Here is a 17,596-nt window from a genome sequence, read left to right on the forward strand (position 1 = left end):
TAATATTTATAATAACAATATCACTAATATTTGTCAATATTTATAATAACAATATGACTAATACTTGTTAATATTTATAATAACAATATCACTAATATTTGTTAATATTTATAATAGCATCACTAATACTTGTTAATATTTATAATAACAATATCACTAATACTTGTTTATATTTATAATAACAATATCACTAATACTTGTTAATATTTATAATAACCATATCACTAATACTTGTTAATATTTATAATAATAATATCACTAATACTTGTTAATATTTATAATAACAATATCACTAATATTTGTCAATATTTATGATAACAATATGACTAATACTTGTTAATATTTATAATAACAATATCACTAATACTTGTTTATATTTATAATAACAATATCACTAATACTTGTTAATATTTATAATAACCATATCACTAATACTTGTTAATATTTATAATAATAATATCACTAATACTTGTTAATATTTATAATAACAATATCACTAATGTTTGTCAATATTTATGATAACAATATGACTAATACTTGTTAATATTTATAATAACAATATCACTAATACTTGTTTATATTTATGATAACAATATCACTATTTGTCAATATTTATAATAACCATATCACTAATACTTGTTAATATTTATAATAACAATATCACTAATACTTCTTTATATTTATAATAACAATATCACTAATACTTGTTAATATTTATAATAACAATATCACTAACACTTGTTCATATTTATAATAACAATATCACGAATACTTGTCAATATTTATAATAAAAATATGACTAATACTTGGTAATATTTATAATAACATCACTAATATTTGTTAATATTTATAATAACAGTATCACTAATACTTGTTAATATTTATAATAACAATATCACTAATACTTGTTAATATTTATAATAACAATATGACTAATACTTGGTAATATTTATAATAACAATATCACTAATATTTGTTAATATTTATAATAACAGTATCACTAATACTTGTTAATATTTATAATAACAATATCACTAACACTTGTTAATATTTATGACAATATCACTAATACTTGTTAATATTTATAATAACAATATCACTAATACTTGTTAATATGTATAATAACAACATCACTAACACTTGTTAATATTTATGACAATATCACTAATACTTGTTAATATTTATAATAACAATATCACTAATACTTGTTAATATGTATAATAACAACATCACTAACACTTGTTAATATTTATGACAATATCACTAATACTTGTTAATATTTATAATAACAATATCACTAATACTTGTCAATAATCAAGTCACCAAATGTAAATAAGAGTATTGCTGTTGTTTTTTGAATGGTTATTTATTTGATTTTATGGGTGGAATATTGGAACTCCCAAGCGGATTTTTATTTACGTATATTATTATTATTTAGAATGCATAAAAAACATAAATCCACCTGTCATGTCTTTCATAATGATTAGTAACGATAGGCAAAAATCCCCAAAAAGTGCAGATCCCCTTTAAGTGCAAAAATTATGACTAAAGTGGCGAAGCTGTATTTTTATTTAACTTTCATTTTATTGACAGGTTATTTATGAAACATATTGTTTAAGTTCCGTGCAGTCCAAATTGTACACATTTCTCAGTTACACACATTGAACGATTAATCGAAGCAACAAAATATGAATTTTCTCATCAAATTGATCCTTGCAGCCCTATAAATATTGAATATGACTAGAATCAAGAGTAAGATGACTAAATCAGAGTTAATATTTGAGTGGAAAAGTTGGGTCCCGAGGTCAAAGAGGTTTAGAACCCCAGGTTCTGGGCAGGCTTCATCGGTTGGCGTTCACACTTTCTATAGGACAGCTCTAGTCCGAGGGCCTGGTGCAGGACCCAAAGTATTTATCCTCTACAACAGTCTTTCTTAACCAGCTGCGGTCAGTCCGTATGTTGTAATGCAGTTTTCCACCACTTGTGGCAGTAATGACAAACAAACAGAAGGAGATGCAGCTCAGATAGGCTCCAGCACCCCCGCGACCTCGAAAGGGACAAGCGGTAGGAAATGGATGGATGGATGCGAGTTGAAAATGAAAGGAGTCATATGTAATAATTTCATGTCAAGTCATCATTAAATTAAATGTCAAAAGTCATTAAAAAATTATATTCTTTTTCTGTCAAAAAATCAGGATTTTTTTGTGTCAACAAGTCGTGATTTTTTGGGTCAACAAATCTGGATTTTTTTCCGTCAAAAATTTGGGATTTTTTGCTGTCAAAAAAATTTGGATTTTTTTCTGTCGAAAAATCGGGATTTTTTCTGTCAAAAAATCTGGATTTTTCTGTCAAAAAGTCGGGATTTTTTCTGTCAAAAAGTCGGGATTTTTTTCTGTCAACAAGTCGGGATTTTTTTCTGTCAACAAGTCGGTATTTTTTTCTGTCAACAAGTCTGGATTTTTTTCTGTCAAAAAGTCGGGATTTTTTCTGTCAACAAATCGGGATTTTTTCTGTCAAAAAGTCGACATTTTTTCTATCAACAAATCGGGATTTTTTTCCTGTCAAAAAGTCGAGATTTTTTTCTGTCAACAAATCGGGATTTTTTCTGTCAACAAAACAGGATTTTTTCTGCCAACCAATCTGGATTTTTTCTGTCAAAAAGTCTGGATTTTTTCTGTCAACGAGTTGGGATTTTTTTCTGTCAACGAGTCTGGATTTTTTCTGTCAACGAGTAGGGATTTTTTTCTTCAACGAGTCAGGATTTTTTCTGTCAACAAGTCGGGATTTTTTTCGTCAACAATTCGAGATTTTTTCTGTCAACAAATCGGGATTTTTTCTATCAACTATTAATAAATCATCTTCCTTTCCAATACCTTTATAACTGATAACAGTAGTTCATATGCTCATTTCAAAATTAGATTTACAGCCCCGAAATATTGTTATTGTTTTCATTTCGATGCCCCGCCCTCCACAGTTTGACCAATTAGAAAGTCTGTGAGCGTGTCACATCCTGGTTGCCATCTTGGTCTGGCTACTGCCACTGGTAAAGTTACTAAACATGTCAAACCTTAGTACATCTAAAAGTTACCATTCTCAACTTATTCATGACAAAGCCGGGAACAAAACCAGGATATTGCTCCCCTCACCTCCCAGGAGGGGATCAAGGGTGATGGGTCAAATGCAGAGAATAATTTTGCCACACCTAGTGTGTGTGTGTGACTCTCATTGCTACTTGAACTTGAACTTGAACCATTGCTTGCGTTGGTTGTAGTTGCTTTTAGTCTTGGTTTTCTGATAGTACTGACAATAACCATATGATGGCCTAGTCAGAGGCAGTGGAAGTTTGAAGTTCCTTGGAGTAGTCCAGTCCATCCAGCTGGATTCCACTGCGTATCTGGCAACCTCAGTCAGGGAGAGGGGGAGGGGACTACAGAAGTTTGCAGTACCATTTCTGACCACATTATTACATAAAGCTCCCATAGATCCACGCTGATGTCCGTGTCTCCTCTACTTAACAGCCATTAAAAGATTACAACCCTCCCGAATATATTACTCTATATACATACATTCACATATAATATTACTTTACCAAAAAAAACACATTTTTAAGGTGCTGCAACTTTTATTTTATTTTGTAGTAGTAGCGACTTCCTCGTGGTCAACTTCCTGTTTTCACTTGATGGAAGTGTGGGGCCAGTGCGCCTTTACACTGGAGTCTGATAAACCTTCATTACCTAGCCTTGATTAAAATGAAGAGTAAGGTTACTAATTCAGTGTTAATATTTGGGCCCCTCTGTAGTAGAAAAGTTGGGCCCCGAAGTCAAAAAGGTTAAGAACCCCTGCTGTAGAGGAGGGGACATGCCCAGACAAGGGTGGTTGGGGGATAACTACTTTGGATCCTGCACCAGGCTCTCAGGCTAAAGCTGTCCTATCTACGTCTGTGAGCAGGAACTGATGAGGCCTGCTGGTGTGAACAGTCCACCTGCGATCCATTCATTGAGCTAAGAATCCAAGGACGAGGATGTGAACATTCAAAACATCCTAAATGACAATACGGAGATTGTGTTTCACATGCACGGTTTAAAGGTCAGGAAAGATTTCTGTCAAAATGTCAGGATTTTTTCTGTCAAAAAGTCTGGATTTTTTTTGTTAAAAAATCTGGATTTTTTTCTGTCAAAAAATCTGGATTTTCTTCTGTCAACAAATCTGGATTTTTTTCTGTCAAAAAGTCTGGATTTTTTCTGTCAAAAAATCGGGATTGTTTCTGTGAAAAAGTCAGGATTTTTCTTGTAAAAAAAAATCAGGATTTTTTTCTGTCCAAAAAAATCGAGATTTATTTCTGTCAAAAATTCGGTATTTTTTCTGTCAACAAATCGGAATTTTTTTTGTCAGCAAGTCGGGATTTTTTCTGTCAAAGTCGGAATTTTTTCTGTCAACAAATTAGGATTTTTTTCTGTCAACAAATCATGATTTTTTTCTGTTAACAAGTCATGATTTTTTTCTGTCAACAAATCTGGATTTTTCTCTGTCAAAAAGTCTGGATTTTTTTCTGTCAACAAATCGGGATTTTTTCTGTCACAAAGTCTGGATTTTTTCTGTCAACAAATCTGGATTTTTTTCTGTCAAAAAATCGGGATTTTTTTCTGTCAACGAGTCTGGATTTTTTCTGTCAACGAGTCGGGATTTTTTCTGTCAACGAGTAGGGATTTTTTCTGTCAACGAGTCGGGATTTTTTTCTGTCAACGAGTCGGGATTTTTTCCTTTCAACAAATCAGGATTTTTTCTGTCACAAAATTGGGATTTTTTCTGTCAAAAAGTCAGGATTTTTTCTGTCAACAAATCAGGATTTTTTTCTGTCAACAAGTCGGGATTTTTCTGTCAACAAATCGGGATTTTTTCTGTCAAGAAATCGGGATTTTTTTCTGTCAAGAAATCGGGAATTTTCTGTCAACAAATCGGGATTTTTTTCTGTCAACAAATCAGGATTTTTTTCTGTCAAAAAATCGGGATTTTTTTCTGTCAACGAGTCTGGATTTTTTCTGTCAACGAGTCTGGATTTTTTCTGTCAACGACTCGGGATTTTTTCTGTCAACGAGTAGGGATTTTTTTCTGTCAACGAGTCGGGATTTTTTTCTGTCAACGAGTCGGGATTTTTTTCTGTCAACAAATCAGGATTTTTTCTGTCACAAAATTGGGATTTTTTCTGTCAAACAATCAGGATTTTTTCTTTCAACAAATCGGGATTTTTTTCTGTCGGGATTTTTCTGTCAACAAATCGGGATTTTTTCTGTCAAGAAATCTGGATTTTTTCTGTCAACAAATCGGGATTTTTTTGTCAACAAATCGGGATTTTATTCTGTCAACAAATCTGGATTTTTTTCTGTCAACAAATCGGGATTTTTTTCTGTCAACAAATCTGGATTTTTTTCTGTCAGCAAATTGGGATTTTTTCTGTCACAATGTCTGGATTTTTTCTGTCACAAAATCAGGATTTTTTCTGTCAAAATTATTTATTTTTTTGTTACAAAGTCTGGATTTTTTCTGTCACAAAATCGGGATTTTTTCTGTCACAAAGTCTTAATTTTTTCTGTTAAAAAATCTGGATTTTTTCTGTTGAGAAATCGGGAATTTTTCTGTCAATAAATCGGATTTTTTCTGTCAACAAATCTGGATTTTGTCTCTCAAAACGTCTATTTTTTTCTATCAAAAAAATCGGGATTTTTTCTGTCAAAACGTCTATTTTTTCTGTCAAATTGTTATTTATTTTTGTCACAAAGTCTGGATTTTTTTCTGTCAAAAACTCAAGAATTTTTTCTGTCAACAAATTGGGATTTTTTCTGTCAACAAGTCTGGATTTTTTCTGTCAACAAATCTGGATTTTTTTCCGTCAAAAAATCAGGATTTTTTCTGTCAAAAAAATTGGGATTTTTTCTGTCACAAAATCTGTATTTTTCCGTAAAAAACATTGGGGTTTTTTTCTGTCAAAACGTCTATTTTTTCTGTCAAATTTTTATTTCTTTTTTGTCACAAAGTCTGGATTTTTTTCTGTCAAAAACTCAGGATTTTTTTCTGTCAACAAATTGGGATTTTTTTCTGTCAACAAGTCTGGATTTTTTCTATCAACAAATCGGGATTTTTTTCCATCAAAAAATCAGGATTTTTTCTGTCAAAACGTCTATTTTTTCTGTCAAATTTTTATTTATTTTTTGTCACAAAGTAGATTTTTTTCTGTCAACAAATTGGGATTTTTTTCTGTCAACAAGTCTGGATTTTTTCTGTCAACAAATCGGGATTTTTTTCCCATCAAAAAATCAGGATTTTTTTCTGTCAAACATTGGGATTTTTTCTGTCAAAACGTCTATTTTTTCTGTAAAATTTTTATTTATTTTTTGTCACAAAGTCTGGATTTTTTTCTGTCAAAAACTCAGGATTTTTTTTCTGTCAACAAATTGGGATTTTTTCTGTCAACAAGTCTGGATTTTTTCTGTCAACAAATCGGGATTTTTTCCCATCAAAAATCAGGATATTTTCTGTCAAAAAAATTGGGATTTTTTCTGTCACAAAATCTGTATTTTTCCGTAAAAAAACATTGGGATTTTTTCTGTCAAAAAAAATCTGGATTTTTTCTGTCAAAAAAAATCTGGATTTTTTCTGTCAAAAAAATCTGGATTTTTTCTGTCAAAAAAATCTGGATTTTTTCTGTCAAAAAAATCTGGATTTTTTCTGTCAAAAAAATCGGGATTTTTTCTGTCAAAAAGTCTGGATTTTTTCTGTGATCAGCACGTTGATACTTCATGAGACATTTGAATCCTTGTCTGGTCAGACGTGTACAGGGCAAAAGGAGAAGTGACTGAACGGTGATCTTGCAAACAATTTCCCCCCGAACTCTGAAATGAGAATTTGTGAATGTCATAGTTGCGTTTGTCACTTTCTTAGAATGGTGGGCACAGATCAAGGCACAAACGATAAGGGAAGCACACTGCATTCACAGTCCAAGTCCACGGACAGCTTGGTGGCCTCACTGGTTTGGAGAAGAGCCACAGTTTGAAACGGGCATTACTGAGCACAGCAGCACCCGGATCTTTAGCTCTTACTTCAAGCTGCCACTCATTTCCTGGTGTCACTTAAAAAATCCCACTCCCGAGCTAGCCTCAAGGTATCCCAGTTAGTCTTCTTGATACAAGGCTGGAATTCTCACCAATTTCAATGAAGGTGAGGGACAGCAAAGGACTTTGGGATTGTAAAAAAATGATGGCTTCTTGCCGCACCAAAACCAAATACGTACAGAGGAACCTCCATCTACGGACCCAATTTGGTTCTTCAACGTGGTTTGCAGACAGTGAAGCAGAGTTCCCCATAAGAATCAATGGAAACATGACTCATTCTCTCCCTCGGTGTCCTCTCGTGAGGAGCAGCTCATGAGAGTGGATTTGACTTTTTCCAAATGTTTACTATTGCAGCAAAATGGTTGTTAAAGTTCAAGGTTTCTGTGATTTCTGGTCTTTTGTGAGGGCACTAAAGGGCGCATACAGAACAGTTCAGCTTGTCGTTGTTGTAGCTTGTTGATAAATAGAAAGTGAATCCATCACCCGCTTATGTTTGTTTGATATACAGTAGAGCACTGTTTGAAAGTACTAATCTCCACTAAACAACCCACTTTTGTCAAGACATTATTCATGTTTACATTGTTTCTTACAGAGAGATTTACTTCACTCTGGGAACTTTTCCATTTATGAACCCTGTCCAGGAACCAATGAAGTTTGTAAATAAGTCATGGGGCTTTAGAATCTCCATCACTGACTAGACATACACTATATTGCCAGAAGTATTTGGCCACCCATCCAAATGATCAGAATCAGGTGTTCTAATCACTTGGCCCGGCCACAGGTGGAGGAGGAATTATGGTGCGGGGTTGTTTTTCAGGAGTTGGGCTTGGCCCCTTAGTTCCAGTGAAAGGAACTTTGAATGCTCCAGGATACCAAAACATTTTGGACAATTTCATTCTCCCAACCTTGTGGGAACAGTTTGGAGCGGGCCCCTTCCTCTTCCAACATGACTGTGCACAAAGCAAGGGGATGAACTTGACTGGCCTGCACAGAGTCCTGACCTGAACCCGATAGAACACCTTTGGGATGAATTAGAACGGAGACTGAGAGCCAGGCCTTCTCCACCAACATCAGTGTGTGACCTCACCAATGCGCTTTTGGAAGAATGGTGGAAAATTGCTATAAAGACACCCCGCAACCTTGTGGACAGCCTTCCCAGAAGAGTTGAAGCTGTAATAGCTGCAAAAGGTCATATTGAATGGGATGGCACTTCAAGTTCATATGTGAGTCAAGGCAGGTGGTCAAATACTTTTGGCAATATAGTGTATTTTGCACCAGCAGGCACTGCTGAGGTGACTTTGAGCAAAAGGTGACTCCAGTGTACTTCAGGCCTATGTTTATATGTAATGATGCGTCATTTAGTGAAGGATACGACTGAGTGCGGACAACAATGACGTGGTGGTGCTGAGTATCTCTGACCACCCGGAATCCAAACACAGGTTCAACATTTTCAAATTGAATGGACAAACCACGCTGCTAGCCACAACTGTTTTGGACAAACCACCAGGACGTTGATTGACGGAGCGGAGAAAACAAGACGGAAGTGCAATGCTACTATCTTCAAGGACGGGCCTCGGTTGGAACGCGAATGTTATTTAAAAAACAGGTGGAGAAAATAGGGGAGGGAAGAGGATAAGTTGGTGGTGTGTGTGGGCCGGCTAAGGAGCTCCTTCACTTGTGCAACAAAAGAACAGAGCATTTGTTTTGGACACATGACAGTTCCACCTTCACTCCCAGGAGAGGCCCTGCTGGAACTCGCTAGAAGTCAGCAAACTCCTTCGCACACTTTTCTGTCTGCGAGACACGAATGTCCTCCTCTTCGTAGTCGTCAAAGTTGCTTGTGTCTCCCGGTCCTCTGCACTTGGGTAAGAAGGGGGCTTCAACCTAAGAGTACAGTTTAAAAATGACTGTCAATTCCTTTCCATTTTTCCCTGCGCTTTGAACCCTGCGTTTCGTAAAACGGGGCGGCAACTTTATGGATTTTTCTTCCCTGACGGACCGTAATGCCAGCATAGTTTTTATGAAACACATGCAAAACCCTGAATTGGTGTGGTATTGTTTGCTTTGGAGCCATCTTGTGGACGAGTTCTCACTGCAGGTGTTGCCGGGTTAATGTCAAAAGTGTTTCCTGTTGTTTCAAGCTTTTCCAATCCAATCCAATCCACTTTATTTATATAGCACATTTAAACAACAAAAATGTTTTCAAAGTGCTGCACAAAAATATTAAAAACAAGATTCAAATAATATCCTTTGCTCCACCAATGACTGAATGAAAACAAAATAAATAAATATAAAAACAATATAAAAATAAATTGGGATTTAATCCGTCTGGATTTTTTCTGTCAACAAATCAGGATTTTTTCTGTCAAAAAATCAGGATTTTTTCTGTCAAAAAATCAGGATTTTTTCTGTCAAAAAAATCGGGATTTTTTTTTCTGTCAAAAAATCGGGCTTTTTTTCTGTCAAAAAGTCGGGATTTTTCCTGTCAAAAAGTCGGGATATTTTCTGTCAACAAATCGATTTTTTTCTGTCAATAAATCTGGATTTTTTTTGTCTACAAATCGGGATTTTTTTCTGTCAACAAATCTGGATTTTTTTTCTGTCAAAAAATTGGGATTTTTTCTGTCAAAAAATCTGGATTTTTTCGGTCAAAAAATTGGGATTTAATCTGTCAAAAAAAAATCTGGATTTTTCTATCAAAAAAATCTGGATTTTTTATGTCCAAAAACATTTTTTTTTTTTTTTTTTTTTTTTTTTTCTGTCAACAAATCTGGATTTTTTTCTGTCAACAAATCTGGATTTTTTCTGTCAACAAATCAGGATTTTTTCTGTCAAAAAATCAGGATTTTTTCTGTCAAAAAATTGGGATTTTTTTTCTGTCAAAAAATCGGGCTTTTTTTCTGTCAAAAAGTCGGGATTTTTTCTGTCAAAAAGTCTGGATTTTTTCTGTCAACAAATCTGGATTTTTTTCTGTCAATAAATCTGGATTTTTTCTGTCTACAAATCAGGATTTTTTTCTGTCAACAAATCTGGATTTTTTTTCTGTCAAAAAATTGGGATTTTTTCTGTCAAAAAATTGGGATTTTTTCTGTCAAAAAATCTGGATTTTTTCGGTCAAAAAATTGGGATTTAATCTGTCAAAAAAAATCGGGATTTTTTCTATCAAAAAAATCGGGATTTTTTATGTCCAAAAAAATTTTGTTTTTTTTGTTTTGTTTTTTTCTGTCAACAAATCTGGATTTTTTTCTGTCTACAAATCGGGATTTTTTTCTGTTAACAAATCTGGATTTTATTCTGTCAAAAAATCGGGATTTTTTTCTGTCAAAAAATCAGGATTTTTTCTGTCAAAAAAATCAGGATTTTTTCTGTCAAAAAAATCAGGATTTTTTCTGTCAAAAAGTTGAGATTTTTTCTGTGATCAGCACATTGATACTTCATGGGACCTTTGAATTCTAGTCTGGTTAGACGTGTACAGGGCAAAACGATTTGTAACTGAACGGTGATCTTGCAAACAACTTTTTTATATGGCACATTTAAACAACAAAAATGTTTCCAAAGTGCTGCACAAAAATATTAAAAACAAGATTCAAATACTATCCTTAGCTCCACCAATGACTGAATGAAAACAAAATAAATAAATATAAAAACAATATAAAAATAAATTGGGATTTAATCTGTCAACAAATCCGGATTTTTTTCTGTCAAAAAGTCGGGATTTTTTCTGTATATAATATACGTGTTATCGTAATGTAATCAAGCTAGTGTCATTAGCATTAGATAATGACACCATTACTCCATGACTTCTGTTTTGTTTGATCAACCGTTTTACTGCCGTGTTACAGACAGCGTTTGGAAACAATTAAGTAAATAAATGTTTACAGAATAGTTCTGTGTAAAGAACTAATTTCACAACGTATTTCTCTGCGATTTATGTGGCTAATATATGTAAAAAAAAAAATGTTTTCCCAAAATGTAGTGGGTGCGGCTTATATACCGGTGCACTCTATAGTCCGGAAAATATCAAGAAGACGGTCTTACCTTCCTCTCATAGATGGCTATCCAGTCCGTTGTGGAGAACCACTTGTGATTTTTGATGTCGTTTACGCCATTTTTTAGATTCCCAAACCTCTTGGTCAAGTCCACCTGTAGGAGGTTTCTCAGCAGATCCTTCAGGTCGGAGGTGAAGTGGGAGGGGAATCGTACCTACACACAAAACACCAGCTCATTTTCCACGGGAAGGTCGAAGGAGTTCAGTGTCAGCACGGCGGTACCTTGCCAGAAACGATCTTCTCGTAGATCTGTATGGGCTGATCAGCAAAGAACGGAGGGTAACCAGCAGCCATCTCATAGATGAGGACTCCGAGTGCCCACCAGTCCACAGCTTTGTTGTAGCCCTGGAAGAGGAAGCAAGTCTCTGAGTACTCACAAAACATAGGGGGGCCTCATTTACTAAGATCCAAACACCACGCCCTACACAGCATGAGCAAAAATAAAAACAGCGTGTGATCTACTAAGACTGCGTGTGCAATTGTAAAGTGGTGCAGACCGCCTTATTTAAATGAGGATTTTGCGTGCGTACCACGGCGACACTCATTTTCTGCACATTCATGTTATCATCCTCCTACCTGTGGTGTTTTGCTACGTTTTCAAACAAGCAGGAGACGCCTATAAGCTGTCACAACTTTTCCGAATCGCAATCTAGACAACACGGACAAATACACGCTTAATTATTTTAAGTTAAAGTTAAGTACCAATGATTGTCACACACACACACCAGGTGTGGCGAAATTAGTCTCTGCATTTGACCCATCACCCTTGATCACCCCCTGGGAGGTGAGGGGAGCAGTGAGCAGCAGCGTCTGACCAGACTAGGATTCAAAGGTCCCATGAAGTATCAACGTGCTGATCACAGGAAAAATCCCGATTTTTTGACAGAAAAATCCCGATTTTCTTTAACAGGAAAAATCCAGATTTTTTTGACAGATTAAATCCCAATTTTTTGACAGAAAAAATCCTGATTTTTTGACAGAAAAAAATCCCGATTTGTTGACAGAAAAAAATCCCGATTTGCTGACAGAAGAAATCCCGATTTGTAGACAGAAAAAATCCCGATTTGTAGACAGAAAAAAATCCCGACTTGTTGACAGAAAAAAATCCCGATTTGTTGACAGAAAAAAATCCCGATTTGTTGACAAAAAAAATCCCAACTTGTTGACAGAAAAAATCCCGATATGTTGACAAAAAAATCCAGACTTGTTGACAGAAAAAATCCCGATTTGTTGACAGAAAAAATCCCGACTTGTTGACAGAAAAAATCCCGACTTGTTGACAGAAAAAATCCCGACTTGTTGACAGAAAAAATCCTGACTTTTTGACAGAAAAAATCCTGACTTTTTGACAGAAAAAATCCCGATTTGTTGACAGAAAAAAATCCCGATTTGTTGACAGAAAAAAATCCCGATTTGTTGACAGAAAAAATCCCGACTTTTTGACAGAAAAAATCCTGACTTGTTGACAGAAAAAATCCCGACTTGTTGACAGAAAAAATCCTGACTTGTTGACAGAAAAAATCCCGACTTTTTCACAGAAAAAAAATCCCGATTTGTTGACAGAAAAAAATCCCGACTTTTTGACGGAAAAAATCCAGACTTTTTCGACAGAAAAAAATCCCGATTTTTTGACAGAAAAAATCCCTACTTGTTGACAGAAAAAAATCCCGATTTGTTGACGGAAAAAAATCCCGATTTGTTGACAGAAAAAAATCCCCACTTGTTGACAGAAAAAATCTTGATTTGTTGACAGAAAAAATCCTGACTTGTTGACAGAAAAGAATCTCGATTTTTTGACAGAAAAAAATTCCGACTTTTAAGTACCAATGATTGTCACACACACACTAGGTGTGGCGAAATTATTCTCTGCATTTGACCCATCACCCTTGATCACCCCCTGGGAGGTGAGGGGAGCAGTGGGCAGTGGGCAGCAGCGGTGGCTGCGCCCGGGAATCATTTTTGGTGATTTAACCCCCCATTCCAACCCTTGATGCTGAGTGCCAAGCAGGGAGGTAATGGCTCCCATTTTTATAGTCTTTGGTATGACTCGGCCGGGGTTTGAACTCACAACCTACCGAGGCGTGATCACCAGCACATTCGTGACTCAAACGCAGGAAAATGCAGAATGAAAGATGTCTTTTCGTGTAGGACAGGGCTATTTAACTACGTCATGAAGAGGGCCGCGGTTTCAAGAGCCCAATGGCTCCGGGGCCGGACATCAAGATGTAGATGTTTTGTCAAAAAGTGCCTCCGCAGGTTATGTTTTTTTGACACTGCGTTTACTTCATTGCAAAAACTCACTCTGCACTGTCAGTAAATGTATTATTCTGCCCTCGCTACTCATTTCCAGCGTGTGCAGCGAGACAGATAGTTAACAGCATGAAGAAACAGAAGCTCATGGAACTTTTGTTGAGGAGTGATGTTTTGAATTCCTTTCCTTCCTGTTTTATTTCTTTACACATCTTCCTTCATTTAAGACTGAAAATACAAACATGTGTTAAACATTACAAAAGTAAAACGTCCATTGTGTATTTTACATCAACATAAATAGAATGTTTAGTGTTAATACATTCACACAATAAACTACAAATGTACATTACACACATCAAACATTGCACACAATGAATGTGACTTATCACGATTAAACCGACGGTGTAGCGTTATCGCCCTCTACTGGTCAAATGTATTAAAGAAGCTTTGATGGCTAACATGACCAGGGATACAAAAGACATCACAAAGTCAGCAGTTTCAATACAAAACTAACTAAATATTGTTATGCACAATATTTACTTACAAACGATTTGACCCAGTTTCGTGATGATGCTTACACGTGTGGATTTGGATCATTACTGCTGCTAAACTGGAACAATGTGTCCGTCACTTAAAGGGTCCGCCAGGAAACAATGACTGGAGCACTTGCTCGGGGCAGAACATTCATACTTTGTTGTCCAGTCCTTATTAAAAGTCAGATTTTTGCAATTTATTTAAGATTTTTTTACTTCTTCTACCCACCCCACTGCTGCGTCGTTGTGTTACATATACCTCGCTGTTGCCCCCCGTGGGGTGGCGGGAGTAATGCAAACCTAGTTATAATGGTTACATCAAGCCGATGCTCGGCGGGCCAAATGAAAAGCTTTGGCGGGCTGGATGTGGCCCGCGGGCCGTCAGTTAAATAGGCCTAATGAAGGAGATGTATTATACTAAGACATTTTATTACAAAAATAAAATTAAAAAAAACATTTAAAAAAAAACATCAGCAGTGAATTCATTTTAATCAGCCCCAGTAAGTCAACCAGCAGCTATAAAAATATAAAAGGAAATTGCTGAATAGATGATATGTATAATATTTTTTTATTTCTGAGCATCCAAAATGTTGACACACGCACACGTTGTTAGAATAATTATGTATGTACAAACCCCGTTTCCATATGAGTTGGGAAATGGTGTTAGATGTAAATATAAACGGAATACAATGATTTGCAAATCTTTTTCAAGCCATATTCAGTTGAATATGCTACAAAGACAACATATTTCATGTTCAAACTGATAAACTTTAGTTTTTTGTGCAAATAATCATTAACTTTATAATTTGATGGCAGCAACACGTGACAAAGAAGTTGGGAAAGGTGGCAATAAATACTGATAAAGTTGAGGACTTCTCATCAAACACTTATTTGGAACATCCCACAGGTGAACAGGCTAATTGGGAACAGGTGGGTGCCATGATTGGCTATAAAAGTAGATTCCATGAAATGCTCAGTCATTCACAAACAAGGATGGGGCGAGGGTCACCACTTTGTCAACAAATGCCTGAGCAAATTGTTGAACAGTTTAAGAAAAACCTTTCTCAAGCAGCTATTGCAAGGAATTTAGGGATTTCACCATCTACACTCCATAATATCATCAAAGGGTTCAGAGAATGTGGAGAAATCACTGCAGGTAAGCAGCTAAGCCCGTGACCTTCCATCCCTCAGGCTGTACTGCATCAACAAGCCACATCAGTGTGTAAAGGATATCACCACATGGGCTCAGGAACACTTCAGAAAGCCACTGTGAGTAACTACAGTTGGTCGCTACATCTGTAAGTGCAAGTTAAAACTCTCCTATGCAAGGCGAAAACCGTTTATCAACAACACCCAGAAACGCCGTCGGCTTCGCTAGGCCTGAGCTCATCTAAGATGGACTGATACAAAGTGGAAAAGTGTTCTGTGGTCTGACGAGTCCACATTTCAAATTGCTTTTGGAAACTGTGGACATTGTGTCTTCCGGACCAAAGAGGAAAAGAACCATCCGGATTGTTCTAGGCGCAAAGTGTAAAAGGCAGCATGTGTGATGGTATGGGGGTGTATTAGTGGCCAAGACATGGGTAACTTACACATCTGTGAAGGCGCCATTAATGCTGAAAGGTACATACAGCATTTGGAGCAACATATGTTGCCATCCAAGCAACGTTACCATGGACGCCCCTGCTTATTTCAGCAAGACAATGCCAAGCCACGTGTTACATCAACGTGGCTTCATAGTAAAAGAGTGCGGGTACTAGACAGGCCTGCCTGTAGTCCAGACCTGTCTCCCATTGAAAATGTGTGGCGCATTATGAAGCCTAAAATATGAGAAGGGAGACCCCCGGACTGTTGAACAACTTAAGCTGTACATCAAGCAAGAATGGGAAAGAATTCCACTTCAAAAATTAGTTTCCTAAGTTCCCAAACGTTTACTGAGTGTTGTTAAAAGGAAAGGCCATGTAACACAGTGGTGAACATGCCCTTTCCCAACTACTTTGGCACGTGTTGCAGCCATGAAATTCTAAGTTAATTATTATTTGCAAAAAAAAAATAAAGTTTATGAGTTTGAACATGAAATATGTTGTCTTTGTAGCATATTCAACTGAATATGGCTTGAAAAGGATTTGCAAATCATTGTATTCCGTTTATATTTACATCTAACACCATTTCCCAACTCATATGGAAACGGGGTTTGTATTATCACACTAACTTTATGCTTAAGGGCCATTGCTATAAATTATTGTCAATTGTGCTGAAGTGGTATTGTTGTATCCGTGCAAAGCTGGCAGTCCAAAAGATTGCCAGCCGACTTTATCAGTGTTGTGTCCAGACTTGGCCTGCTGGCTGCCAAGGCCTAACACCGCCGTGACGCAGACAGAGCAGAGACAAGGCGATATGACCAGCGTCAACTAATTTTTATTTATTCTATAATCATACACTGTGTCTAACTGGAGTTGTCGAGATTACACCCTACCCTCAGCGACAGCTTCAGTGATGTAATAGGGCCCTTCCAAATAAATAGAGGAGGCGCGCGGGCTTGACTTTTAGAACGTAGTTTGGTTCTGTAACTAGAATACAGCCCAAAACACGTGTCTCCTCGAGCTCTGTCTCTGCATGATTCCTTGCTTCTTGTCTGATTATTAGATGTCATCAGTGTTTGAACCTGACACGCGTAGAACGGAGGATTGTCGTCTGCAGCCGCGTGTGGAACTGCCAGTTTGCACGTGCAAAATAAAACGCTCAATGGTGCTCGCAACACGCTGATGAGTGTTGATAAATCACATTGCGCGTGCTACATAATTATATTCGCATCTTCTCCTCCCAGTATTGTGGCCCTTTTGATGAACTGCATATATTTTGCATACTAATGAAGACAGACGCAAATTGGTTTGCACACCTTATTCTGCTCTCTTAACAGATGCAATCCTCTGCTCACAAGTTTAGTAGATCAGCTTGGTTGCACCTGTGTTAGGATGCGCAAACCTTTGGTAAACAAGGCCCAAAGTTGTTTACTGTGAAGGCTGTTTATGCTCAGTGTCCTGGAATATTTTGCACTATAAAGCCTGATGAATCACACAAATCCTCTTCTTCAAACCTTAAATCTACTCACAGGTACACCTACGTTTATATTTTGTGAACAAAAAGGGAAAACTCTGGTCATGTTTTCAACCAAGGATCATTTTTCATTACACCGGCCGTAGTTTCAGTTTCATTTTCAGGTAAATGCTAACATTTTGGAGCGTCGGCTGCAGTGGAGCTGGTATACAGAGTGAGTAGGACGTACCTTGCTGAGGATGATCTCTGGAGCCAGGTACTCAGGAGTCCCACACAATGTCCAGGTCCTGCCTTTTACCCTTTTAGCAAAGCCGAAGTCTGTGACCTGTGACATGCATGATGCTAATGAACCACAGTTGGGGACTTCATATTCATATGCACAAGTCAGCATTTACACTATAAGCACATCTTTGGTCCAAAATGTATCATTTTGGGGGGAAAACACACCTTTTCTTGCTTGTTCTTTCCAAAAAAGTAAGCGTTTTTTCCGCAGAAAGTCACCTTAAATTGGTAATCATTTTAAGGTTTCCCCCAGATTGCCAACATACCTGTGGCGGTGGGGGCGTGGCACGGTCATTATGACATCATACCGTTTGCATAT

General features: G+C 36.6%; 1 protein-coding gene across 1 annotated transcript in view; it reads right to left on the reverse strand.

The window, feature by feature from the left end:
- Positions 1 to 5,214: 5,214 nt before the first annotated feature.
- LOC133635430 (cAMP-dependent protein kinase catalytic subunit beta-like) overlaps positions 5,215 to 17,596 on the reverse strand; it is a 41,488-nt gene continuing 29,106 nt past the window's right edge. The window contains exons 7-10 of the mRNA XM_062028628.1: positions 17,225 to 17,320; positions 11,378 to 11,500; positions 11,145 to 11,309; positions 5,215 to 8,990 (exon numbers count right to left, since the gene is read on the reverse strand). Coding sequence (XP_061884612.1) covers positions 8,865 to 8,990; positions 11,145 to 11,309; positions 11,378 to 11,500; positions 17,225 to 17,320 — 510 coding nt within the window. The 3' untranslated portion in view covers positions 5,215 to 8,864. The remainder of the gene's footprint in view (positions 8,991 to 11,144; positions 11,310 to 11,377; positions 11,501 to 17,224; positions 17,321 to 17,596) is intronic.

The sequence above is a fragment of the Entelurus aequoreus genome, linkage group LG19 (genome assembly GCF_033978785.1).
Source record: "Entelurus aequoreus isolate RoL-2023_Sb linkage group LG19, RoL_Eaeq_v1.1, whole genome shotgun sequence".
Taxonomy (NCBI): Eukaryota; Metazoa; Chordata; class Actinopteri; order Syngnathiformes; family Syngnathidae; genus Entelurus; species Entelurus aequoreus.